Source organism: Malaclemys terrapin, chromosome 20, assembly GCF_027887155.1.
Source record: "Malaclemys terrapin pileata isolate rMalTer1 chromosome 20, rMalTer1.hap1, whole genome shotgun sequence".
Classification (NCBI taxonomy): Eukaryota; Metazoa; Chordata; order Testudines; family Emydidae; genus Malaclemys; species Malaclemys terrapin.
Window position 1 is genome coordinate 16,214,975 of NC_071524.1, and position 26,792 is coordinate 16,241,766.

A 26,792-nucleotide genomic window follows, 5' to 3' on the forward strand; every position below is an offset into this window, starting at 1 on the left:
CCTGCTTCGATCATGTGAATGGGAGGGAGCGGCACGTAAAGTTTCAAGGCGGGACAGTGGCAGAACGAGGGTTAAAACAGCCGCTGGAGATGTGGGTTCACGACCCCGCTCTCCCCACAAACTCCCTGTGTGACCGTATGCCAGGCTGCCCTGTGCCTCGGGTTCCCCAGCAGTACAGTGGAGATACAAACCTTCCCCCACCTCAGCAGGAAGTTGGCAGGATAAGTACGTTGAGGATGGTGAGTTACGCAGATACTGTGTGATGGAGATACCTAAGCTCTGCTTTGGCCACAGGCTTCTTGTGTGACCTTGGACAAGTCCTGGCAGCTCGCGGGGCCTTGGTGTCTGCATCTGTAAAATGGGCATAATGATCCTGCCTTTGTCTATAAGGATTGTGAGTTCTTTGGGACAAGGGCTTGTTTCTTACTGTGCCTCTGCCAACAGGGGCCCTGATCTTGGTCACATTCTGAGTAGCACCCAGCCTGATGGGGCCCTGATCTTGGTCGGGGTCTGGGCAGCACCCGGCACGACGGGACCCTGATCTCCATCGGGGTCTGTGCAGCGCCTGGCGCGACGGGGCCCTGATCTCGGCCGGGGTCTGGGCAGCGCCTGGCGCGACGGGGCCCTGATCTCGGCCGGGGTCTGGGCAGCGCCTGGCACAATAAGGCCCTGATCTTGGTTGGAACCTCGTTACCATGATATAAATAATAATGAAAAGTATCCCAGGGGGACATTAAGAAAATCAGAGCCCCACGGAGCTGCTTAATTAACTGATTGAGCAAGTGACCTAATGCACGCTGTACACTGGGATCTCTGGCTTCACCACTTCCTTCAGCAGGCTATGGCGTGGCAAAGTAACCAACAGCACACCGGGAAGGAGGTGGAGCCTAAATTATGTCTAATTTACATACTATATGCATGCAAATGAGATAAATTAGAGGTGAAATTTGCATGATTTCACCTCACCTGCACGGCCCTCTCCTCCATACTCCTCCATCCTGACTATTTTTCCTAGCTGCCCCTTTCCACTACTGAGACCCACCAGACATGGATAGACATTTACTACCCCCTCAAAATAATAATCTCTGCTTTTATTCCCATACGTTATCCTATCAAAATGTAGCCATCAAGATTTACTGGGGCAGTGAGGAGCCTGGAAACTTACAAGCACATGTATATTTCAGTGGGGGCGGAGACAAGGGACTTCAAATTTCGAAGGGGTCCCTGGGATCTGCCACTGAGGCAGCCGGTCCCAAAGAGATGGGAGTGAATCACCGATTTTTCAGTTTGCTGACAATTCCAAAACAATGGTAAAAAAAATCATTTTGGGTTAAAAAAAACCCAAACAATTTTTTTCAAAACTTTGGGCCAATTCAAAAGCTGACAAATGTCATTTCGGGCTGAAGGAAACGTTTCGATTTGGAACTTTTTTTAATGTGTTGGATTTCCGTTCCTTTTATGGTCAAAACAAGGCTGAGAGGAAAAAAATTGTTCTGACTGAAAAACTGAGAGGTTGTGTGTCAAAATGACACATTTCAAATTTTTTTCAGCTTTTTTACATTTCATTTTAGGGTTTTTTCCCAACCAAAACAGCTTGGCAAAAAAAAGTTCTGGGGTTACTGAAGCTGCATTTTTCGCCGGAAATACGTTTTTGGTAGAAAGTTTTTTGCCCACCACTAGTTTCAAGACAAGGCGAGGTTCTCCGCTGGGCACAGAACTGCTGTGTCATGGGAATCACACCCAGATTGTTATGTCTCTCCTGGCTGGATACACAACAGATCGACCTCGACCGATCTTCTCTGATACGGTGGCACTCGGTTGCTGGGCTACACGTGAAAGTTATTCCAGATGCAGAGATGGTGTGAATTTAAAGTGGATTGACTATTCCCGATTATTTCCATCCACACTCTGCATCCGGAGTAAGAATACCTTGTTCCGGTTTAGTTTAATCCACTTCCAAAGTGGATCAAGCTAATTCAGAGCAAGGCCCTTTGCGATGGAGGGGAAGACCTGGAGAGTCAGGAATGAGGAAAAGAAAGTTGATTGGCTGGATGGGTTGTCAATCGCCCAGAGAAACTAGGGTGGGGCTACCTTCCCTGCAAAGGATTCTGGGTAGGGAATCCCTCTATAAAACTCCCTGGCTTCTGGCTGGGAGTCAGAGCTGTAGGAAGAAAAGTATCTGGGAGGGACCTCTGGCTGGTATGGTGGAAGCTCTATTGTTGTTGTTTTTTTAAATAAATCTTAGTATTATTTTTTTTAAAGCTCTGTGAGCTGAGTCTTGCTATTTCACTGGACAGCCTTCCTCCTGCCCTCTGGCCCCCCTCCCCCTTCATAGTCTGCAATGAAACTTTCCACACGCGGCGTTTGCCCTGTCAGATCCCGCTCTGCGGGGTGCGGAGGCTGAGAGCATCCCGTGGCAAAGGGACGGGCCAGGAAACCCACGGGGGGTTGGAAAACGGAAGCAGGCAGTCCCCTGCCTTAATTCAGTGCTGAGACTTCTTTCAAGGAAGGAGAATCTAATAAGCGGGGACTCAATCTCCCCCCCCCCACACACACACACACCCTTAGGCCCCAGCATGCAGTACAACCTAGCACCACAAGTCCTTTGGCTGGGACGTGAGTGGGATTTATTCTCCACGGCTCCCACGTTGTCTGCATTTCTGCCATCACCCCCCGGGGGGCAGGAGTGGCTCGGCCACCCCTTTGAGTTCTTGGAACATGCAGCCCCCTTGCTGGTGGATTTGAAACAGTCCAGGGGGAGTCAGTCCTTAGCTGCGATGCGGTGCATTATGAGGGTATGGTTTACTGAGTGCTGGAGGCGAAGAGCCTGGGCTATACAGACCCGTAGTGTCTGGTCTGGTCGGGTCCAAGCAGGGAGGTGCAGTACTGCACTATACGGACCGGTGACCTGAGCTGGATTGGGCCTAGGGCTCTGGTCTGATCCAGACAGGGAGGTAAGAGACTGCACTGTATGGAACGCTGCGCTGATCCAAGCAGGGAGGGGCAGTACTGGACTATATGGACCAGTGATCTGAGCTGATCCAAGCAGGGAGGTGCAGTACTGGGCTATATGGACCAGTGCTCTGAGCTGGTCCATGCAGGAAGGTGCAGTACTGGACTATATGGACCAGTGATCTGAGCTGATCCAAGCAGGGAGGTGCAGTACTGGACTATATGGACCAGTGCTCTGAGCTGGTCCATGCAGGAAGGTGCAGTACTAGACTATATGGACCAGTGATCTGAGCTGGTCCATGCAGGAAGGGAGGTGCAATACTGGACTGTATGGACCGGTGGTCTGGTCTGGTCCAAGCAGGGAGGTGCAGTTCTGCACTATATGGACTGATGGGCTGGTCCATACGGCAAGAGATGAGGATGCCACAGTATAAGGCCCAGTGCTCTGATCTCCCAGGGGAGGGCTCCAGCTGCTGGCTGTTTGGGAATTTTCCCTGCTGGGATAGGTACGACGTCGCTTCTGCTCTCTTTGGACACCCAGCGCTTCCCTGCTCCCTCGGAGAGGCCAGCCGAGTGCAGCACCCCCGTCAGTGCTGGGAGAGCATGGCTGGCAGGACGGCGAAGGTCAAGAAGCTGCTCTCGGCTGGTGCCGACTTGGGCGTCTCGAGGGAATTGGCCAGCCAAGGGGCTCTTGGGTCGGTGTCGTGGGTGCTCTCCTGGGCCATGTGCACGTGTGGCACCCGCTGGTGCAGGGAATACTCCGCCACAAGCACCCTGGCCCGTGCCGCCTGCTCATGGCTCTCCAACAGCGTCTCAATGTGGTTCAGGAGGGCTGAGAAGAACTCCGGGACACCTTCATAACCTGCGGAGGCCACCGAAGAGTCATCCAGGCTGTACCAGGGCGTCCCAGAGCCCCTTACAAACACTGCATGTTAAACAGCTGCCCCGCCCCGCCCCAGAGGTGGCTGCATCTTGGTGCTGGGTGAGGGATTCCTGTATAAACAGCTGCCCCGCCCCGCCCCAGAGGTGGCTGCACTTCAATGCTGAGTAAGAGATCTCTTCAGCAAGAGCGGCCGCACCCTGCCTGTTTCTGCTCCCTGCAGCGCAGCGCCCCCTAGTGCTACACCCGGGCATAGGGGCCAGCACTGAGTGTGAGGGGAAAAGCGCCCCCTGCTGAGCCCCTGTTCCTCCCCCAGGCTCTCACCTGGGAAGGCGTTGACGTCTATGGCCACGCACCGCCCTGTCTGCTTCTCCACGATCAGATCCACCCCAAAGAGAGAGAGCCCCAGGGCGGAGCGCAGGCCCCGCACGGCTCGGCAGACGACGCTGTCGGAGGGCGGGGGGGGCTCCAGCGTAGCCTCATCCAGCTGGCAAAAGAGCAGAGAGCACCGTGGGCTTGGGGGGGGGGGTCGCTGGGAGGGACGCCCGGCGCGGTGTCTCTGGGAACGAAGCCGAGGGAGTGAGGCTAATAGCTCTGGGAGACGGACAAACCCCCCCCCGCTAGGACAGAACTCGGGGGGGGGGAAAGCAACCTCTATTGAGTGCCTTGCAGCACAGCGCCCCCTAGGGCCACACTGGGGCATGGGGGACAGCGCCCCCTAGAGAGCCCCTCCCCCCACTCCCTGAGGGACAGCGCCCCCTAGCCCCGCACTGGGGCATGGGGGACAGCGCCCCCTAGTGAGCCCCTCCCCCCACTCCCTGAGGCACAGCGCCCCCTAGCCCCGCACTGGGGCATGGGGGACAGCGCCCCACAGTAACCCCCTGACCCCACTCCCTGAAGCATAGCGCCCCCTCCGCTCAGAGCCACTCCTCTCTGACTCTGGCACCGCGCCCCATCCTGCGGCCTCCCCGCGCCCGTGCTCACCTCGGTCAGGCGGGAGCAGGACTCCGGCTTGGAGACGCTGTGGCTGTTGAAGAAGATGCTTTTCCTGGCTGTAAGGAACAGGGCGCGGTCACGAGCCCGGCTCACCTGGGCTCAGGCAGCGTGCGCCGGGGAGATTCTCCGGCACGGGGCTCCAGAGAGACTCTGGGCTCGGTGGTCACCAGCTCAGAGCCATGCAGTCTGCCCCCGCTGGGGATCTAGCCCCATTGACCCCAGTGGGGCAACGGATGGTTGACCCCGGCTGGGGATCTGGGCCTTATCTGAGGGACGAGGGCACGTGAACGCTTTTTCACCCCAGGTTGCCCAGCTTGACTCCAGCTCAGTACAGAGCAAACCTGAGGGTCATCCGTGCAATGAGCTTGTTGGGCCTCCGCCCTGTTTCTCCAGTAGGGCAGGAACCCGTGGCACCGAACCGCCCCCCCAGGACTGGCGCTAACTGCTCCCCCCGCCCGCCCCAGGCAGCCTCAGCAGGGAGACCGAGGGCTGGAGGGACCACAGGAGGAGATGGCCCAGGTGCCACCTCTCCCCCGTCCACACACACACCTGATTCCCCCCGCGGGAAGTTCTTCAGGGACGGCCGGCGCACCACAAAGTGGGAGGAGCCTACCACGAAGACCTTGAAGAGGACGGCGTCGTGGTTGACGAAGCTCTGTAGCAAACAGGGGGCGCTCACCTCCCTCAGCCCCTCCTCGTTGAAGATCAGCGCCATCTATGGGGGTGGGCGGGGAGAGCGGAGAAGAGCAGGGTAATGGACGGAGGGACTTCCATAGGGCGGGGACGGGTCTATAGGGGGCCTCTCTCGAGGGATGGGGAAAGGGGAGGGGCTTCCTTAGCCCCACCCCCTACTAGCATCCCGCGAGCCCTGGTTGCCATGGCAACTTGCCAGCAGCCAATTGCAGCTGGAGCCAGAGGTGTGGCCTGTGAGTGGGGTGCAGCTCCCAGCATGCAATGCTCTCTGTTGGGCCGACTCGTTGCATGTGGGGAGTTCCATGCAATGCCCTATACTGAGCCGCTGTCCGGCCCCACAGCATGCTGGGAGGCATGGTCTCGTCCAGACACACCTCGGTGGCTGCATAACGAGGACTAGGAGGGTCAGAGAATGGGTGGCAGGGAGGGAAGGGCTCAGAAATACAGTCCTGGTGCCTCATGGGAATTGTAGTTCGGGTGCCTCATACCTCAATAGGTGGGGCTTCCTAGCTGGACTACATCTCCCATGATGAACCAAGCTTTCCCCTCCTGAGACACAGCGGTGCATCATGGGAGATGCAGTCCGCCTGGGCAGCTAGCCCGTAGGACAGAACGGAGGCATAAAACGGCTGAACTACAGCTCCCATGATGCACTGTGGGGGCTGAGGAAGAGGAGAATACCTTGGTGCATCATGGGAGATTGAATTCAGTGCCTAGTGCATGAAGAAATAAAGGTCTCAGACTACAACTCCCACCAAGTACCCCAGCAACATTTCCAAATAGAAATTTTTGGGTGTTTGGCCAAATTTGGGAGGGGTGGGTGGGTTCTGTGTTCTTTTTTTTTCCAAGGAAAAGTCGGATTTTGCCGGTGGGCAGCAGCCGCTTTCTGTGTAGTCAAAAATCTGATTTTTCCAGCAAAAACTAAAGGCAAAAACTTCCCAGCAGATCCACTGCTGACCCCGTCCTGATCTCTGGCATTGCCTCTTGGTGTGTTGAGAGGGCACTTGCCCCTCCTTTCTGACCCTCCCACCCCAAAGTCTCCTAGTGCTTTTATACCAACCCCCCAAAACGTGTCAGCAGAGGGATTTGAACCCACAACCTCTCACGCGGCCACCCAGGCCTCCGTGGCTTGAGCTAAAAAAATAATTCTGTTAGCGAGCCACCGTAGTAGGCTGTTATCCTCTGGAGGAGGAGCTATAGCCGACCCGTTACGAGCAGGTTCTGGGACACGATGCTACTGACCTCGTGGGAGCTGGGTCCGTGAGCCACCCGGGTTTTGCAAACTGAAGGAGGAAGAGGAGGAGTCGGTGGAGAGTGAGGTGACTTAGCCCCGCCCCCTCGTTGCACCCCGGATTCTGACTCATCCAACAAGAGCCAATGGGGCTCCTGGACCTGGAACTTTCTACCCCAAATCCCTCCCCTCCGAGACGTTGGGGGTGTGACCAAAGCCGAGCCCCCCCAGCACGTCCCCCAATCAGAAGCTGGGGGGCTGCAGCAGCTCCCACCTCCTCCCTCAGGGGGCTGTGCCCTGCCCACGCCCCCTCCAGCCCTGCCCCATCTCCGCTCTGGCTCAGAAGAGCACCTGCCCTGTAGCCCCCTTTGCCCCACAGCCAATAAGGCCCCGAGTCGGCAGTTTATTTGGCCAGCGTTCCCTTAGGTGGGAATGTAAAAACCAGCCCCACCCAGGCGCCCAGCAGGATTCGAACCCGGGTCCCCCTTGAGCACGAGCCGCTACTACTTGCGCCAAAGGAGCAACTCCACAGGCCAGCAGCAGCAGCAGGCTGTTATCCCCCCTGCTGCAGCCCACGCTGTGCCCACGGCTCAGCATTGCAGGGCGAGCCGGGGAGCACCGAGGCCTGGAAACTCATTGCACTGGTGGGATTGCAAGACCAGCATGGCGGGGTCCACAGGTGTCAGGGCAGGTGCGGGGAGGGGAGGTATTTTGATTGGCTTCAGGTGCTCTGGTTCATCAGCAGCACCTATCGCCATGAGGCTGGTTCTCCTCCCCCTCCCCTCAGGTATAACGGCCCCAAGGATTAAGGAGGTGCTGGGCTCACTCACTTAAGGGGAAGGTGAGGCCCTGTTCCCGGATCCGCACCGCCGCCTCGCTCCCGGTCCCGCTGTTCAGCTCCACGTAGGGCGGGGAGAAGATGCAGCTGTCTGCAGAGCAGGGTGGGCAGAAATAAGGGGGGAGCAGGTGGTTTGCATAGGTGTGAGCTGTCCCCCCTCCCCGCCCCGCTGTGAGGCTCCACCACCCATCCCTCGCCCATGTGCACGGCGCTGCCTCCGCCCCCACCACACACAGACCCAGACGCATGCCCCACCCCACTCAGCTCCTGCCTTCCCGCCTTCCTTGCTTTCTTAGCTGTTCCCAGAACTGGGTCTCTCTCCCCCCCATGTTGGGATTGAACCCCTAACTCCCACACATGACTGCTGCCTGAGCCAAAAGCCAAGCTCTTAGCCACGCCTGCAGCAGGTGCTCTATGGGGCCCAGCTCCCGTTAGCAGGCCGTGAGTCACCGCATTCACACTGGCCACCTCCTCTCTAACCTTGCCCTGCAGGGAATACGGTTCAGAGCAGAGAATGCTGGATTCTGAAGGCCTACGCTAATGCTTTGATCACCGGGCCAGCCTTCCTCTCTGGTCCGACAGCGTCGCCCTCTGGGGTGGGATTCAAATGAGGGGACTGCTTCAGTCAGCTCTGGGGGAAGATCGCAACTGGATACTGGCCACCCGGGCTTTACCAGGAGACCCCAGAATCGCACACCTTGATCCTGAAGTTCCCGGAGGAGGCGACAGGATTCGAAGCGGTCCAGGAGCAGCCGTACAGCTGGAAATGGGTCAAGGAGGATGATGCTGGAATAGGTTTCCACATAGGTCTGAAGAACCAAAGCAAATGTGTAATTAGTCCTGGGGGCGGGGGAGGTTTAAAGCCGCAAAGCCCATTAGTGGGTTTGTGTTGATCACCTCGCTGCAAATGATGCACCTGAGGTGCTGTCTAGACTCAGACGCATCCGAGTGCTTCGTTACGCATTCTGGGTAGTGGAATCCAAAAGTCACTTCCTGTACTAAGGAGCGCTATAACCAGAGCTACCACTAGTGGGAGACAAAGACACCACGTGCGCCTAAGCAGGGGACACGCGAGTATCTGTCAAGAGGTTAGTTCCCCTCCATATTTGGCACCGCTGCTGGAATCCTGTGTCCAGTCCTGGTGTCCACAATTCAAAAAGGCCGTTGATAAATTGGAGAAGGGTCAGAGAAGAGCTGGGGGAATAAGGACTGTCTTATAGGGAGAGTCTCAAAGAGCTCCATCTATTTCGCTTAGCAAAGAGAAGATGGCTTGATCCCACTCTATAAGGACCTACGTGGGGAACAGAAATTTGATCACGGGCTTTCCAGTCTAGCAGAGGAAGATCTAACAAAATCCAATGGCTGGAAGTTGAAGCTGGAAAAATTCAAACTGGAAATAAGCCGTCCATTTTTAACAGGGTAATTAGCCATTGGAAGAACTTACCAGTGGTTGTGGTGGATTCTCCCCGGCTGGCGGTTTGCTGAATCAAGAGGGGATTTTTTTTCTTTTCTTTAAAGATCTGCTCCCGTTCAAGCAGGAATTATTGCAGGGAAGGTGGGGATGGCCTTGTCGATCCTAGTGGAATCTACTAACCTGCCCCCAGTCCTTACCTGGAAGTCGCGGATGAGCTGGTGAGACTGGCTGTCGTAGCCGGACTCGAGGATCAGGTCGGAGAGTTTGTGGATGATGACGTCAAAGGGGCCCTGCTCACAGAGGGGTTTGGCCAAGTCAATCTGGGACGGGAGGAGAAGCGGAGATTAAAAACCTTTCTTTGCTGGGAGCCGGAGCTAGGCCGGGAACCCGTCCCATGAGAATATTCAAGATCTCCCAACATTTCCCAGCCCTCATCAGGATGAATCCAAGACCTTAGGAACTGTTTGGCCAAAAAAAAAAAAAACCCAGAGGAAGAGAGCACCAGGGGGTCACCACACTTCCCCGGGCTGGGAGACACTCCTGCTCTGGAAAAGACACTTAGGATAAGAAGTGGTGAGATTTCATTCCAAAGGTTGTATTTCCCCTTCTGTTCTTTCATTATAACCAGCTGTCAGTTATCTTGTGGAGTCCACCTTCTCCAGTGAGACACCAAGGGGCCCTATTTTAGATTTTAACTCCTTTATAAAGGCCAAGCAAAGTGGCCTACGAGAGCTCGAAAAGACTTGCTTTAAGCCATTGCTTTTCCTATTCAAACCTTGTCCCTGGTGGGCCACCCTCGTCAAAGAGAAGTAGCCCCGCTCCTCAAATTGCCCAGAAGACAAGCGCACCCTTGGAAGGGTGATGAATGTGTTAGGTACTAAAGGATTAATAAATGGTTGGTTGGTTACGAATAAGCAGGGGTCCTGATTTGAGAAAGGCTGTTCAAGTTAGAAGCTGATCTGAAAAGAAAAGTGTTAAACGAGTAAACTAACACTCCCTGGACTCAACACCAAGGGGGTAGCTGTTGGGTCCAATTATATATCAGCAAACCTGCTTCGGTAGATTTCAGCATTAAGAGCTAACTGACACTCAGGCAAATTCACGTGTGCATAATTTGGTCTTCCCCATCCTAGTGGAGGATTCTGATCTTGAGGCTATTAGCTCTTCTCGGGGGGGGGATGTCTCAATCTTTCCTGTCCCCAACTCCAGCAGGCCAAGCAGCCCCTGTGACGGCTGGAAGGTGAAGCTAGATAAATTCAGATGGGATCGAAAGCGAGCGTTTTTAACGGGGAGGGTCGCGAATCTTTGGAACGATTGGCTGGGCGTCCTGGCAGGTTCTCGGTCGCTGGCAATTTGTAAATCAAGCTGGGACGGGCTTTTTTTAAAAAAAAAGATCTGCTGAAGTTCAAACGGGGATTAGGGCGTGTGGGATGCAGGTCAGAAGAGTGACAGCGGTGCCTTCAGGCCCGCGAATGCCAGGTGCGTGCCCCTATTTGCTGGGCTGTTTGCCACGCTAGTGACATTCTTGCTGACGCTTGTTTTGAGGGAAATTCCAGGCCTGAGGCCCCCTTCCCCAGGAGACGTTTCGGTTTGGACAACTCAGCATTTTTTGGCGAGAAAACTGCCACTGAAAACTTTCCACCCCGCTCTTCCGACAGCGGCCTTTGACTTTCCACCCCGCTGTGCCTTACTCCTTTGGTCCCACCAGCCACGGCACCGCTAGGAACCCAGTTGTCTCCAGTGAACACGGACATTCTAGTACCTGCTGAGCAAAGTAATGCTACAGCGTAGCGGGCAAAGCAAGCAGTGCGTCCCTCCCCAGAAGTGGATACAGTTTAGTGGAGGGAAGTGATTTATAATCAGCTGCCTTGCCCCGGCCCAGAGGTGGATGCCTTCAGTGGCAGGGCGGGGGATCCTAAATTGATCTGATCCTTCACGCTATCTGAACGTTGTGATGATTCATCACCCGAGGGAGAGAGGGGAATGACCACACACCAGCGAACAAAGCATCAGTCTCTTTCACGCCCACCGGAGTTAACGCCTTATTGGCTCCGCGCCATATTGGTCATTCTCCGCCGGTGCCACCCAGAAACGGCTCTAGTTTTATCTCTGTGGACTTTGCCAGCTGCTGTCAGTTTAAACCAGTTCTTATTGACAGACGGGGCCGATCCCAGCGCAGGCAAACAAAGACGGGCACTTAAACCCTCCGCCCCTCTGCAGAGGGAGGCGATGTGCCCATCACCCTGGTATCCAGGCGGCTGGGTCATTGACCTATGCTTCCGCCCCCGCTTGATTTTTATCCCCGGTCCTCCAGCCAGCTCCGCGTTGCTCTGAGCAGGGCCAAGAAGACCGGGGGGGGGGGGGGCAGTGCTGACCCCAATGCGGCGCTAGGGGGCGCTATAGGGAGCAGAGCTCGGAAGGGGGCGCACTCCCCTCTGAGTCCCAGCATGGTGCATGAAGACCGCAGTAATTCCCCTATAGATATCCATACCCCTAGCACAGCGGTTCCCAGACTTTTGAGAGTCATGCCCCCCCTTACCCCATCTGCACACACACCCGCTGCAGCCAGGAGCAGGGTTGTAGCTTGGGGGGGAAGGGGGAGATGCGGACAGGGATTAAGGGGGCCAAGCTGGGGGCTGGCGCAGGGCCGGGAGCAGAGCCATGCCGAGGCTGGGTTGGGAGCCGGGGCTGGGGGCAGGACCAGAGCAGAGCTGGGGGCAGGGAGGGGCAGGGAGGGGCTGGGTGGTGCCCCCTCCTGGGTCAGCCCCATCCTGCCCTGTGGCACCACCCTCTCCTTGGCACTGGGAACAGCACTGACTCATCCGTGAGTCACCCACGCCCCTCCCTATAACATCAGGGTGTGCCAAGGTCTCCCAGTCAGCCAGGCCAGACCCTGCTTAGCCTGCTGGCACGTGGCCAAACGTTCCCAGTAGCAAACCTCAGGGGTGGCAGCTTCCCGTATAAGACCCGCTCCTCCAGCATCCCCCGCCCCCCTCCCCTGCACACCTCTGCTCCCAGGCGACCCACGGCTCACACTCACCTCTATGACTTCATAGCCTCGTTTCCTGGGCAGACAAAATGAAGAAAAACTGAGTCAGGGGTTTGCACCAAAGCATCCTGCTGAGAGAGGCAGCGTGGCCCAGTGGTTAGCCTATAAGACTGGGGTCTAGGGGCCATGGGATCAACCCCCCCTCCCTTTGCCACAGACTCCCTGTGCAGACTTGAGCCAATCACTTCTAATCGCTCCCTGCCTCAGTTTCCCCACCTGTGAAACGGGGATAATAATCCTGTCCTTGCTTACTTAGATCTAGAGGCGAATGTGACATTCTTTTCTCCCAAGGGGTGTCGTACTGAAAGGTCCTAATGCCTTTGACCCAAAGCCAACCACAGGCCTCGCTGGGCTGAGTTCCTTGCTTCAGGCTCAATGGGAGGAGCAATGAAGCCGTTCTCTGGGCTCGAGAAGGCTGCAGACACCGGGGGCTTACCGCCCAAAGCACGGCAGGTCAGAGCTAAGCCACGCCCAGTGTGGCGTTTTCCCTGGGCTGCAGGCTGTGGGATATCTGCCAATGGAGGCCGCAGAGGGACGCTGTTTCTTGCGCACAGAGAGGCAGACGTGGGCATTTCGGTGCAAGGAAGCTGCCCGCTGCTGTTTTGACCGTGCTCACGAGACCAGGACTGTGCGTACGTTGCTTGTCAATAAACAGGGCTGCGCCAAAGAACACACCCGCTTTGTAGCACCAATTTCTCCTCCTAACGGAAGCAACTTTGCAAAGGCCGGGAACGGCGGCAAAACGGCGTAACTTTAAACTGGCGCGAACCCCTGTGTGGAGACCTGTTTTTGTTTAAACCCGTCTTCTTTCCCGTCAGCTTAAATCGGAACAGGTGGAAGCTAAACCGAACCTATGCGGTTCTTAAACAGAAACTGGGGCTTTCGCACTGGGGTTTGGGCTGCTTTCCTTGGAGCAGCTATGAAGCTGATTTAGGGTAACCCTTTCCCATGAGGACAAGGCCCACACGCTCTGGGGCAAGGTTTTGGTGGGCGTCTGCAAGGAATTTGGAATAAAACTGTCCTCATTTGAGTTGGTTGGGCTATCAAACTAGGAAACTTTTATGCTGACATCAATGGCCAAACAGACTTGCATGCAATTGACAAAAGGTGTGAGTTACAACTGATTTTGTTATTTCAGTGCAAGTTTGCATGTAGTATGTGTCTGTGCAGCGCCTGGCGCATCGGGACCCTGATCTCGGTCGGAGTCTTGGCAGCGCCCGGTACGGGGGGAGGGGGGGGCCCTGATCTCAGTCGGGGTCTGGGCAGTGCCCTGATGTCTTCTGTGACATCTAGGCAGTGTCTTGCTACAAATAATAAAGAAGGACTTTCATTCCTTCTCTGTGCAAACGTCACAAGTCGATGCCCGAGAACCTGCTGAGATAGTGAGGGAGAACAGGGGAGGGAGAAAGGAGAGGAGGGAAAGCCAGAGATAAGGGAGGTGGAGAGATAAGATAAGGAGCAAGGGAGGGAGAAAGGAGATCTATTATGTGGGCCTTTAGTGTGCCAACCCTGAGAGGCTTTGACCAATACACACAAGGGGGGGTGCCCCTTAGGGTGAATGATTCTGTGATTCATGCTGTGAGCATGGGATCACGCACGTCGGTCCGTGCGTGCCTCGGTTTCCCCATCTGTAAAATGGGGTTGATAATCCTCCCTTTGCCTATTTAGATAGTGAGTGCTTTGGGGCAGGGATTACGTCTCACTTGGTGGCTGGGCAGTGCCCGGCCTGACGGGGCCCTGATCTCTCATAGACTCATAGACTTTAAGGTCAGAAGGGACCAGTATGATCATCTAGTCTGACCTCCCGCATGACGCAGGCCACAAAGCCGTCCCTACCCTTCCCCTTGACTCTGCTGTTGAAGTCCCCAAATCCTGTGGTTTAGAGACTTCAAGTAGCAGAGAATCCTCCAGCTGGTGACCCCTGCCCCGTGCTGCGGAGGAAGGCGAAAAACCTCCAGGGCCTCTGCCAATCTACCCTGGAGGAAAATTCCTTCTCGACCCCAAATATGGCGATCAGTAGAACCCCGAGCATGCGGGCAAGACTCACCAGCCTGACCCTCATTGGCCATTATACTATTTACCAGCGATGGCACGCTGTTCCTTTGACTAAAATCATATTATCCCATTAAACCATTCCCTCCATAAACTTATCTAGCTTAATCTTAAAACCAGACAGGTCCTTCGCCCCCACCGTTTCCCTCGGAAGGCTGTTCCAGAACTTCACCCCTCTGAAGGTCAGAAACCTTCGTCTAATTTTAAGCCTAAACTTCCCCACGGCCAGTTTATATCCATTCGTTCTCGTGTCCACATTAGTACTGAGCTGAAATAATTCCTCTCCCTCCCTGGTATTTATCCCTCTGATATATTTAAAGAGAGCAATCATATCCCCCCTCAGCCTTCGTTTGGTCAGGTTAAACAACCTGAGCTCCTCGAGTCTCCTTTCATACGACAGGTTTTCCATTCCTCGGATCATCCTAGTGGCCCTTCTCTGTACCTGTTCTCGGCTGGGGTCTGGGCAGCGCCCGGCGCGACGGGGCCTTGATCTTGGCCAGAGTCTGGGCAGCGCCCGGCACGACGGGGCCCTGATCTCAGTCGGGGTCTGGGCAGCGCCTGGCATGACGGGGCCCTGTTCTCGATCGGGGTCTGGGCAGCGCCCGGCGTGACGGGGCCCTGACCTAGGCCAGGATCTGGGCAGCGCCCGGCGCAATGGGGCCCTGATCTTGGCCGGGGTCTGGGCAGCGCCCGGCACAACGGGGCCCTGATCTCGGTCGGGGTCTGGGCAGCGCCTGGCACGACGGGGCCCTGGTCTCGGTTGGCGTCTGTGCAGCGCCCGGCACAATCTCATTTGGTGCCTCTAGACTTTGCTGCAAGTCACAGAATGAATAAGGCTCCTGAAGCGCTTTACAAACCATGGTCCTGAGCCGATGTCCATGGAAAGGGATCCCAGCGGCTCTGGTTCAGACCCACCCACCCCGACATCAGCCGAGGGCAGCTCGTTTCCCCTAACCAAGGCTGTCCCAGGGCGGGGGAGGGGGATGCTGGCTCTTTAAAAGGGCGTGGCTCCAGGTAGCCTGCCTCCCAGGTGAAGGGAATGAGCCCAGGAGTGGAGGGGAAGGTGTTGCATAAGGTGGGAGGGGACCTGCTGGGGGAATATAAGGGCAGCCTCCTGGGTGGGGGTTGAGGTTCTTAGATCTCTGGGGCAGGGCTTGGAGTTGGGGATGCTTGTGTGCTGTGGATGGACAGAGAGAGTTGTGTTGTTTTGAGCTGTCTGTTAATACATCACAGTAGCTGGGAAAACAGCCCCCTCCCCTGGGGAATCTGATTAACTGGGGAAGGAAGGGTAATGGAGGCCTTAGTGGGGTCCCGAGGCCAGACAACAGCCTGCCCCTTTGAGCCCCCCCCCCCCCCCCAAAAAAAAAACATTCGTCACAACTGGCCAGAAAGTCCCTTTGCTTCCTAGAGTATACGAACCAGAGGCAGCGTGGCCTAGTGGATGGAGTACTAGACTGGGCGGCAGGAGCCCTGGGTATGCCTGGCTCTGTGACTGGGGACAAGTCCCTTCCTGCCCCTCCCCCCTTCCTGTGCCTTAGTTTCCCCCAGCTGCAAAATGAGGATGATAATACTAACTTCCTTGGTAATTTGCCTTGAGATGGCAGGGGTGGCTGGGACTCAGAGCAGCGTGCACTGGCCAGTTCCAGATTTCCGCCTCAGTGAGGCAAAGGACCGTCTGATGTTGCAAAAACACACGCCCGGAGCGGGCCTGAACCAACAGGGAGCAGCTCAACCCTGCGGAGCCCGGCGGTGTTAGGTGAGAGCCTCCGGGCCCAGAGCCCGCATCCTCTGTTGTGCAAAACAGACCTGGGGCTAATTTAATTCTGGCTGCTGGAATGGGGGCAGGAGGTGAAAACACAAAGAAAAGTCAGAGTGAAATTCACCCCCGTGCTGGGAGCCTACATCCATCCCAGGACTCCTGGATTCTTTCCCCAGCTCTGCGTGGGAAGTGAGATCTACGTAGGGCAGGGAGCTGGAAGGCGTCATGCAGTTTTATGAGGCGCGTGTTATCAAATGGCCAGGACTCCTGGGTTCTTTCCCCAGCTGCCAGTAGGGAGTGTGATCTATGGGTTAGAGCGGGGGGCTGGCAGTCAGGACTCCTGGGTTCTCTCTCCAGTTTAGGAGGGGGACTGTGGTCTAGTGGCTAGAATCAAGATTCCTGGGTCTTATCCCCAGCTCTGCTAGTGACTCGCTGTGTCCCCTAGGGGGGGCAAAGGGGCCCTTGCTGCTCCGTGCCTCAGTTTCCCCATCTGTAAAATGGACCCTTGCTGCTCCGTGCCTCAGTTTCCCCATCTGTAAAATGGGGATAACAATACTAACCCAGTTCAGAGACCTTCGGATGGAAGGCGCTACGTAAGCACCAAGTATTGTACGTGATCTTAGCAACTGAGCTTCCGTCTGCTCTATGTCGCTATTACAGATCCCTGTGGGGCGTAGTTATTTACTCTTGGCCCCTCAGCCAACATGTCCAATCTTTTCGCCCCAGCTAATACAGTAATTAATGCTTAGCTCTTAGGGGTCAATGGAAGCAGGAGGATGTGGGCGCTAGATCCCCTATAAAGGTCCGGGGATTGTTACTCTCAGCCATGTGCGGTGCTCCCCTCCAGAGGTGGCTGCATTTCGATGGTGCCAGGCGTATGCTGCTTGGGGGCTCATTTGGGACAAAATGCAACCAGGGGGTGAGGTTAAAATCTACGGAGCCGGTACAGACCCTGTAACTAGCATGGCTTTGGGAGGCAGCGGCTGGGGTACTAACCTCAGATGTGGGAAACTTGGTTTCAAGTCCCCTGCTTGGCCCAGATCCTCAAATGCATGGAGACTGCGTGGGTAGGACTGGAAGGGAGGAGTATCAGTACCTTTGAGGATCTGGGCCTTAGCCGTTCTGTGCCTCAGTTTCCCCAGCAGTACAGTGGGCATAACAGTCCTGCCTCCCAGGGATAAATACATGAAGAGGGTGTGGCGCTCAGACCCCACAGCGATAGGGGGGTCAGTTCACCCCACAGCTAGAGGAAAGCTTGAGATGCAGAGCGAGAGGTTCAGAAGCAGAAAGCCAGTCAGATCGGTAGCTGGTGCAGCAGTTTTCACCAGTCCCTTGTGCACGCCCTGGGCTACCCGCCCCTCTTTTTGCCCTGTTCCCAAGGATCTCCCAAGGTGCTGAGCACCAGAGACTCTGTCCCTTACCTGCAGAGATCCTCAAAGCCCTGGAAATTCAGTTTCTTTTTCTTCTTGTCGTTCAGACAGTAGCCGATGCGTTTCCCTTTCCTCCAGCTTGGCATCTTTTTGCATCCGTCTCTTTATTGAGAAAATAAATAAACCAAGCCCCACACCTCTCGGTGTGTGAAATGTGAAAATATTGTCTCCGCTGCCTCCGGGCCTCTGCCCTCTTCGATCCGAAAGCGCCGGCCCCTCCCCGAGTGGCAAAGTCCTTTGCGAGCAGGAACTGGGCAGGGTGCACGCAAGGTGGCAAATTCTATCTTCCTCCGATCAGCTGATGTGCCGTAAATATCGATCCCTGTTGCTTAATAACTCGCGGCCGGCAGCCTCTTACCTGAGCCTGGGCTGGGGCTGATTGTCAGCCGTGATAAACGCCGCGAAACGCACGCTGAGCACCAGACCTGTGGCCTGTGATGCCATCGGGTTGGTTACACCCCGTCCAATTTAGTGCCTTGCAAATGCTGAAGCAGAGATTTCTGCTGAGCCTCCCCCAGAAAGCATCCCTCAGACTTGGGCCACCAACCACCTGATCCCTGGTACGTGCAGAAAATAGGGGTCTCCCCCTTTCTGTGCGTCAGCCGGGCCGGTGCTCGGATCATATTGCACCAGCAGCCCGGGGAAGAAACCTAATGATTGATTCCCCTCCACGCACAGGTAGAAATTTGAGCAAAAGGATATGCGTGGGAGCGCCAATCTCTTCTGCATTTAGAGGCAGGAAGATCAAAGGCTGCTTAGATTGGTGCAGGGGAAAATCTCACAGCCCAGCTCACCTCCCCAGGGGCTGAATGTGTGAAAATCTCTCCCCTCCCATGGCTGTCTGCTGCTCCATGTCAGAATCAGACTGGTTCACAGCTCCGCTCTCTGGCTTGCCGGGGTCTCCAGGGATAAAGTCCTGCCTGAGGTTCTAGTCCTGGTTCCGCTAGTGGCTAGTTGGGTGACCTTGGCCAAGGCACGTTCCTGCTTTGTGCCTCAGTTTCCCCCTCTAAAAGCGGGAGGGGCTTTGGGATCTACTGTGGAAACAGAGGTTGGACAATTATAATCAATCTCATTACTTTCCCTGCCCTCCCAGGTCTCCCCACCCCCCAAATTCTGTGATGCCTGAATTTGACAAGAGCCCTCCCACACTCCACCCACACCTTCCCAGTGGGGTTGGGGGTATGACCCGCAGTGCCTTCTCCTCTTGGCCGGGGCTGGCTGTCCAGTAGAGATCCCCCCTCAGCCTGCAGATTGGCAGGCCTGCCTCTAAGCTCAAGATGCGGTTGCACCTGGCTAACGTTGATCGTCGTCTGGCTGAATGTCACAGGTCCCTCTGCAGGGAGAGAGGCCTTCGCCTTGGATTCACCATTATTAAATTTGTAAAATCCCCCACACACCCCAGGGTTAGAACTCATCCTCCCGCTCCAAGACCCCAAGCAGCTGTGGCTTGAACTGAAAGGGGGATCTCCCCATTAGCTCTCTAAGGGGCTATGACACATGGAGGTGCAGTTCTGCGCTCAGCCGGCAGAGGTGCATGCCCCGTCCATTGCCCTGCCTGGCTCCTTGCAGCCAGGGATCACTTTATCAACATCCTGCTGTGTCTTTAAAGCTGCCAGGGGCTCCCTTTGCGCCACACAGAACAGCTCTGGCCCCCCCCTCTGCCCCGTTATCTCCCCGCCCCCACTGCATCTCCAGCCCGATATTTCCCCACGTCTGTGCGGCCAGTCCGGACGCGGACACGCAGCCTCAGGTCTAATGCTGAGTTGAGGTTTTGGGGACCTGTGACAGCCTAGGCCTGTCTCGGGGAGATCTCCCTGTCTTAGGTTTCTGTATCGTTGCGGGGCCAGGGAATTGTGGGTAATGCCATGGGAGAAGGTGACCGCAGCCCGCTAAGAACTATGGGGAGGGGGGAAATCAGGCAGATTCACTCCCGCGAGATACTCCCCACTGGGGAGACTGGCCTAGACTGGTTCAAACTGGGTTCCCCAGAGAGCAGCAGACAAAGAAAGGATTCTTGGCTAATTTGCCTGGGTATAAACTGGCCGGGGACCTTCTTTCTGATCCTGCAACGCACCGGATCGTGAGCCGCAGGGGGGGCCCCGATCCGCAGGGAAGGGTTGGAAGGACAGACATGGGCCGAGGCTGGAGCTGGGGTGATCTCTGGGGAGCTTTTTAGCCCGCGTGTAGGTTTTCGTGGTTTCTCCGTCACGCTGTGACCCATGGAATAAAGGCGCTTGCTTAGAGAGGGCTGGCGGGTGACCGCGGGGCCGTTCTGCGGCTCGTAGCCCCGGACGACGAAGCAAAGCGTAGCCGCTGGCTCGTTGAGGCCGGCTGGCTCGCTGGGGGATTGCCAGTGCAGGGAACACCCCAGTCAGGACAGGGAGAGTGGCACGGTTCTGCCCAAGAGAGGTGACTGCCGAGGAGCCCAGAAATGTGACAGATGTCAGGGCAGGAAGGTGACCCCCCCACCCCCTCCTGCTTCCCTGAACCCACTGGGATGCTTTCATCCTAGTGAACCCCCAACCTGACTGCCCTGCACCCCCCAACTCCAGTGATCAACCCCCCCCCATATTTTCCCAGCACCCCCTCTGCAGGGTCCAGATCTGCCCAATTAACGCAGCCTTTCCCGGCAGGTACTTTCCACGGGTGAACTGAAAGTGAAAGGGAAAGAGGCGAGTGGCCGTGTCTCTGCAGAGGGCCCTGTCTGCCTGTCTGTCTCCCTCCCTCGGCCCCCGGACGGACGGCGAAATGTCGCGTGGGTCCAGCGCCGGCTTCGATCGCCACATCACCATCTTCTCCCCCGAGGGGCGTCTCTACCAAGTGGGTCAGTCTGTGGGGTGCCGTCTGGGGGTGGGGGGGTTGCACGTTTCTCATCCCTTGGGACTGAGGCCAGAGCGGGATTGGCGCCCTTGGTCCCAAGCTTGGGGCCTGGAATAATCAATTGGGAGGTGGGGGTGTTGCTGCTGGAGATCAGGACTCCTGGGTTCTGTCCCCAGCTCTGGGAGGGGAATGGGGTCTAGTGGTTAGAGCAGGGGGGCTGGGAGCCTGGACTCCTGGGTTCTCTCCCTGGCTCTGGGAGGCCACGGAGTCCAGCAGCTAGAGGACACTGTTGGTGTCAGAAATCCTGGGTTCTGGTCTTGGTTCTGAGACGCAGCAGGGTCTAGTGTAGGGGTGGGCAAACTGCAGCCCGCCAGCCGTTGTAAGCCGGCCCTCGAGCTCCCACTGGGGAGTGGGGTCTGGGGCTTGCCCCGCTCTGGAGCTCCAGCCAGGGAGCAGGATCAGGGGCCGCTCCACGCGGCTCCCAGAAGCGGCGGCATGGCCCCCCTCCGGCTCCTACGCGCTCCAATGGCCCCCTCCGGCACTCCAATGGGAGCTGCAGGGGGGGCACCTGCGGACAGAGCAGTGCGTCACCCGGAGCCTGCACCCCTGAGCCTCTCCCCACACCCCTGCCCCAGCTCTGATCTCCCTCCTGCCCGCCAAACCCCAGTCCCAGCCCAGAGCACCCTCCTACACCCCAAACGCCTCATCCCCAGCCCCACCCCAGAGCCCACACCCCCAGCCAGAGCCCTCATCCCCCCTGCACCCTACTTCCCCGCCCAGAGCCCCCTCCCGCACCCCAACCCCAATTCTGTGAGCATTCATGGCCCGCCATACAATTCCTATTTCCAGATGTGGCCCTCAGGCTAAAAAGTTTGCCCACCCCTGGCCTAGTGGTTAGAGCTGGGGAATTAGGAGTCAGGACGCCTGGGTTCGATGCCTGGGTCTGGGAGGGGAGTGGATCTAGAGTGGGTTAGGACAGGGGCGGGACTGGGAGTCAGGACACCTGGGCCCTATTCCCAACAGCATACTGATTTGCAGCATGGCCTCAGGCAAGTCCCTACCCCCCCCCCCCCCCCCCGCTGCGGGCCTCAGTTTCCCCATTCGTAAGAGGCGGCCGCCCTGCAGCAGCACGAAGGTTTTTGTCTGTGAAGCCCCGATGGAAAGCCCTTGAGCAGTGCCATCCCCCCCCGACACACACCTCCCTCTCTCTTCTTGCATTTACCGATTGCTGTCTCTGGTTGCAGAATACGCCTTCAAAGCCATCAGCCAGGGGGGGCTGACCACCGTGGCCGTGAGGGGAGAGGACTCTGTGGCCGTGGTCACCCAGAAAAAAGTGCCGGTAGGAGCCCAGTGTGTGGGGGAGAGGCCGGAGATCGGGGGTGGGGCCCTGCCTTGGCTCTTTGCTGGCATAGATCACGGCCCTGATCCTTGTGCCAGCTGAACCCGCCGCGCGGGGCGCCTTGGGGGAGAAAGGACACGGGTGCCGGAGCTGGCGTTGGGCCAGGACCCCAAGGCTAATGTCTGGGCTCTCGCGCATCATGTGCCACAACCAGATGGGGTAGTGCTGTGAGCGCTGTGCGGGGAGAGCGCCCCCTACGGAGTCCCCTGCCTGGCACCCTGGAGCACAGCGCCCCCTAGTGCCACACTGGGGTCAGCATTGTGTGGGGAGCGCACCCCCTACTGAGCCCCTCCCACCCCGTTCCCTGCAGCACAGCGCCCCCTAGTGCCACACTGGGGTCAGCACAGACTGTGTGGGGAGAGCGCCCCCTACGGAGTCCCCTGCCTGGCACCCTGGAGCACAGCGCCCCCTAGTGCTACACTGGGGTCAGCATTGTGTGGGGAGCGCACCCCCTACTGAGCCCCTCCCACCCCGTTCCCTGCAGTACAGCGCCCCCTAGTGCCACACTGGGGTCAGCACAGACACTGTGGGGAGAGCGCCCCCTACGGAGTCCCCTGCCTGGCACCCTGCAGCACAGCGCCCCCTAGTGCTACACTGGGGTCAGCACTGACTGTGGGGAGCGCACCCCCTACTGAGCCCCTCCCACCCCATTCCCTGCAGCACAGCGCCCCCTAGTGCCACACTGGGGTCAGCACAGACACTGTGGGGAGCGCCCCCTACTGAGCCTCCCACCCCGTTCCCTGCAGCACAGCGCCCCCTAGTGCCACACTGGGACATTGGGGCCAGCACTGACTGCCCCTCCCCCCACTCCCTGCCTGAGGTTCCCCACCCTAAAACCGAGGGATGAGCCGGTCCAGCTGTAGGGTGCAGGGGCGATTTCCACTTGGGTCCCGTGGCAACCCCCCTCCAGCCTGACCCCCGAAGGCAGGACCCATCGGGGCGGCACGTGACAGGCCGGGGTGTCCCGCACTGCAGAGGGAAGGGAAATCACCTGGCGTTGGTGTCTTCACTCCCACCCCTAGGATAAGCTCCTGGATCCCGGCACCGTCACCAACCTGTATCGCTTGACGGAGACCATCGGCTGCGCCATGACCGGCATGAGCGGTGAGCGGGCTCCGGTTCCCTCCCGGGGGATGAATCCTGACCTGGCATTAGCAATTCCTGGTGACGCCCGCTCTGTGCCCATCCAGGCGGGGAACGAGTCTGAGCCGGCTCCAGGAACAGGGCCTGGGCCCTACCCCTCCACCTTCTCGCTCTGGAATTCGCTGGTTCAATCCCCGCCACCCCCATCCCCTGTGTGGCGGCCGGAAAACAGATCCAGATCTGACCCTGAGACGCTTACGCTGGCTGCCCCAAAGTCCTGATCTAGAGCGCAAGGTGTGCGGGGTCATCTAGTCAGGCTGCCCGGCAAGCTTTTCTCCTCTAGAAACACACTAGCCTGGGTGCACTGAGATCGCAAATGCCCGGTATTACGGCAGCGCCTAGGGGCCACAAGGTGAGATCAGGGCCCCTGTAGCACTGGGCACTGTCCAGACCCTCCCCCCACCCAAGATCAGGGGCCCCATTTGCTGGGCGCTGCCCAGACCTCCCCCCCCACACGACTGAGATCAGGGCCCCTGTTATGCCGGGCGCTACCCAGACCAGAGCAAGTTATAGTCCCTGCCCCAAAGAGTTCACTCTCTAAATAGACACGGGCAGGGTGATTATCCCTATTTTACAGATGGGAAAACTGAGGCCTAGAGAGAGGGAGTGACTCGCCCCAGGTGTCTGTGGCAGCCGGCAAGGGGTCAGAACCCTGGTCCTCCGGCTCCGCAGCGGCCAGGCTCCGTCCCCTATAAGAGGATGACTCTTGGGTGTAGCAGTGTTAGGACTTTTATCCTGTTTGGGAGATATTCGGCCAGTAGAGATCAATGGAGTCACTGAATGATACAGCTCTGAGTCCCTCTAGTGGTGGGGACAGACACACACACACACCCCAGGGCTCAGCCCCTCCAGCAGGGGGTGGCAGGGACAGACACACACACAGAGATGCAGCAGAAGGGAGGGGTGTGGTGCTTGTGCCTCGTTTGACGGGGGCTCCTTTCCCCGCCCAGCCGACGGCCGGTCCCAGGTGCAGCGCGCCCGGCACGAGGCAGCCGAATGGAAGTACAAGAAGGGCTACGAGATCCCGGTGGCGACGCTGTGCCGGCGCATGGCTGACATCTCCCAGGTCTACACGCAGAACGCCGAGATGAGACCCCTGGGCTGCTGTGAGTGACGGGGGGCAGGGGAGAGCCACCCCACCCCATGGACCCACCCAGAGTCACCCCTCTCCTTTACCCAACCTCCGTCTGTCCCCCACTTAGCCCCACTCACTCAATGACCACCCCCATCCCCTACCCCACCCACAGCCTGCCCCATAACCCCTGACCGCCCCTTAACTCAGCCCTCCCTTAATCACTAACCCCCACACGGCAGCCCCAGCAAACCCTCCAACTTCTTCCCATTCTCCAAACGCCCCCTCCCCCGGGACCCAGGTGGTCGCATATGAGCTCCCGTCCCCCACCCCACCCCGACTTTATTTCTTTATGGCCACTTCACACTCTGGCTCCAAACTCCCGCGGGTTCAGACTGATAGAGACACAGAATCCCGCCCCTTCCCGGTTCTGTCGGCAGGTATGATCCTGATCGGGATCGACCACGAACTGGGGCCCCAGCTGTTCAAATGCGACCCGGCGGGTTACTACTGCGGCTATAAAGCGACCACTGCTGGGGTGAAGCAGACGGAGGCTAACAGCTTCCTGGAGAAGACCTTGAAGAAGAAACAGGGCTCGCCTGTGGATCCTGTCGAGGTTGGTGTGCATGTGTCCCTGTGTCTCCAGGCATAACACTGTGCGTGTGTGTGTGTGACCACACAACTGTGCATCGCTGTCCATGACTGGGTGAACGTATCCCCTTTCTGGAGCAACCTGAGCCCTATCGATCGATCAATCAGCCTGGTACTAGAGTGGATGCACATGTATACGCAGTCCTCCGCCAACAATCCCACAATGCAACACTCCCTTCAGTGGTGACCTGTCTGATGAAAGTTTTGAATTCTGCTGTCCAGGGGTCACACGTCCCATTTAAAAAACTAGCACAGGTCGTAGAGTGGAAAAATCAGGACCTATGTTATCTGTCTCGGTAATATCTTGGAGCAAGGAGTTCCGCAGATTAACCACATGCAAAGTAGAAAAAGTCTTTTTCTTTTTCTTCCTCTGCGGACAGCTGGCGATTACTTGCTTATCGACGGTCCTCTCCACGGACTTCAAGGCCAGCGAGATCGAAGTGGGGATAGTGACATCAGAGAATCCCCGATTCCGGTAAGACCTCTTGGCCTGCAAGTTCCTCCCCCCCATTTCCAGAACAGGTCGCAAATTAACAGCACCCTGTCTTGGTGGCTTGCAGGACACTGAGCGAGGATGAGATCGAGCACCACCTGATCGCCATCGCAGAAAGAGATTGACCTCAATGACCACTGAGTCCTTCAGGACAAGAAACTGCTTCTGAAAGGGACCCCTCAAAAGCCTGGATCTTGGTTATCACATTAACATGTGGATTCCCCCAGAGCAATCCACTGACAACAGGGCTAACGTCACAATAGCTTGCAGTGCTTTTTAAAATGTTTAATGAAGAACCCTCCTAGTCCAGTTCCTTCCTGACCCCTATGACCGCTGATGGCCTGAAGCATGAGATTTCTCTCTGTCAGGCCTTGTCTTCGTTATGGAAAAAGGTGCGTTTAGACCGAGCACATGCTTAATGTTTATGGGATATGTGTAAAATTAAGCCAGGGCATAAGTCTTCGCAGCAGCGGCAAGCCCTGTAAAACCAGCGTCTGGTGCCCACAACTCAAGGAGGATGTCGATAAATTGGAGAGGGGTCTGAGAAGAGCCACACACATGATTAAAGGATTAGACAACCTGCCTTGAAGTGACAGACTCAGATCAATCTCTTTAGCTTAACAAAGAGACGGTGAAGGGGTAACTGGATCCAAGGCTGTCAGTACGGATGTGGGGGGCAAATATTGAATAACGGCTGGAAGTTGAAGCTGAACAAATTCAGACTGGAAATTAGGTGTCAATTTTTCACAGAGAGGCTAGCGAACTATTGGAACAATCTACCAAGGGCTGTCCACCGCTGGCAATTTTTAAATCAAGATTAGCTGGTGGTGGTGGTTTTATTTTTTAAAAAAAGCTCTGCTCTAGGAATTATTTGGGGAAAGTTCTCTGGGTTGTGTTCTATGCAGGTCAGACTAGATGATCACCATCTCCTCTCCCCTCCCCCTTAGCGAAACAGCGCTCTGAACGTTAATGCTCGTGATCGGGTCTCTAAATGGTCCGCCGTGGCCTTTTTCATCATGCGATCCGAGGCGAAATTTAACCAGTACCGCTGTGTGCCTGGACAAGCCTGTAACGCCGTGCTTCGTTTTTAGGGGACTGGTAACGGTGGGAAAATTAAGCCCACGTAGAAGTGGAGTGTAAGATCGGATCAGTCACTGGAACGTCTAAGGCCTTGTCTAGGCACCAGACACTACACCAAGCTAGGTAGTGAATGCAACTGAACAGGGGAATATCTTTATTGCGGTATAATTGCATCCATACCAGGGGTTCTACCACTAGACTACAGGGCTGTTATAAGAGCGCTATAGCAGAACTAAATTGATTTTTTTTTTTAAATCACATCCCTAAACAAAATACTTATACCAGGACAAAATCTTCTCCCTGAGCCATGCACGTGGATGACCATTAACTACTTTTGTAAGGCCCAGATCCTCAGAGGTGTCTCGGCACCTAACTGGTTAAAAAGCACACACCTCTGCTGGAAAGATGTGATTCCCTCAATTGAAACGTGCCGGGGCTTCTTGTGGTTTTCATTTACACTGCCTCCTCTCTGCGTGGGCTGCTGGACCGGTTTGGTGGGGGTCTTTCAGACGGCAACAGGGAAAGACGCGAGTGTGTTGCTAAAGAAAAGGGGTACGGGTTGTGAAAACCACACACAAGCGGCAGGGGACGATTCAGGGCATCTGTGGAACCCAGACACGCTGTTACGCACACCTTGCAATGGACTAGATGGGTAACTGGTGTTTGAAACGGACTATAGTTGAAGTTGATTGTGTCCCTTTCAAAGGGCTGCACCGCCCACGTGAGACCGATTTTTATCTTTTTAAGCTAAAGCTCTGGCTTTTTCCCAGCACCCGTTCAACGACTGTTTTAATAAGCAAAGGGAGAACTTGAATCTGTTAAACATGGAGTTGTATTAAC

At 56.6% G+C, this 26,792-nt stretch overlaps 2 protein-coding genes across 2 annotated transcripts; one reads left to right on the forward strand and one right to left on the reverse strand.

The window, feature by feature from the left end:
- Window positions 1–25: 25 nt before the first annotated feature.
- On the reverse strand, window positions 26–17,611 carry LOC128826771 (inositol-tetrakisphosphate 1-kinase-like). The gene is made up of 10 exons (XM_054010265.1): window positions 17,286–17,611; window positions 12,045–12,069; window positions 9,202–9,324; window positions 8,288–8,399; window positions 7,583–7,681; window positions 6,764–6,804; window positions 5,378–5,543; window positions 4,817–4,884; window positions 4,157–4,319; window positions 26–3,814 (listed from the first exon to the last, which is right to left on the reverse strand). Exons 1-10 carry the CDS (start codon window positions 17,378–17,380, stop codon window positions 3,540–3,542), a joined length of 1,167 nt encoding a protein of 388 aa, XP_053866240.1. The 5' UTR covers window positions 17,381–17,611; the 3' UTR covers window positions 26–3,539.
- Window positions 17,612–19,979: 2,368 nt separating this feature from the next.
- On the forward strand, window positions 19,980–25,452 carry LOC128826782 (proteasome subunit alpha type-6-like). The gene is made up of 7 exons (XM_054010275.1): window positions 19,980–20,118; window positions 21,359–21,453; window positions 22,536–22,617; window positions 23,607–23,762; window positions 24,169–24,344; window positions 24,760–24,854; window positions 24,940–25,452. Exons 1-7 carry the CDS (start codon window positions 20,043–20,045, stop codon window positions 24,995–24,997), a joined length of 738 nt encoding a protein of 245 aa, XP_053866250.1. The 5' UTR covers window positions 19,980–20,042; the 3' UTR covers window positions 24,998–25,452.
- Window positions 25,453–26,792: the final 1,340 nt, after the last annotated feature.

Bases quoted from the DNA above. Each gene is read 5' to 3' on its own strand.
- LOC128826771 (XM_054010265.1), bottom strand. From the start codon at position 17,380: ATGCCAAGCTGGAGGAAAGGGAAACGCATCGGCTACTGTCTGAACGAC. The intron at 9,325-12,044 runs GTGAGTGTGAGC...CTCCCGTCCCAG, and splicing joins GAGGCTATGAAGTCATAGAG to ATTGACTTGGCCAAACCCCT. The intron at 4,885-5,377 runs GTGTGTGTGTGG...TGTTCCTTACAG, and splicing joins CTTCCCGCGGGGGGAATCAG to CCAGGAAAAGCATCTTCTTC.
- LOC128826782 (XM_054010275.1), top strand. From the start codon at position 20,043: ATGTCGCGTGGGTCCAGCGCCGGCTTCGATCGCCACATCACCATCTTC. The intron at 22,618-23,606 runs GTGAGCGGGCTC...TTCCCCGCCCAG, and splicing joins CGCCATGACCGGCATGAGCG to CCGACGGCCGGTCCCAGGTG. The intron at 24,345-24,759 runs GTTGGTGTGCAT...CTCTGCGGACAG, and splicing joins CGCCTGTGGATCCTGTCGAG to CTGGCGATTACTTGCTTATC.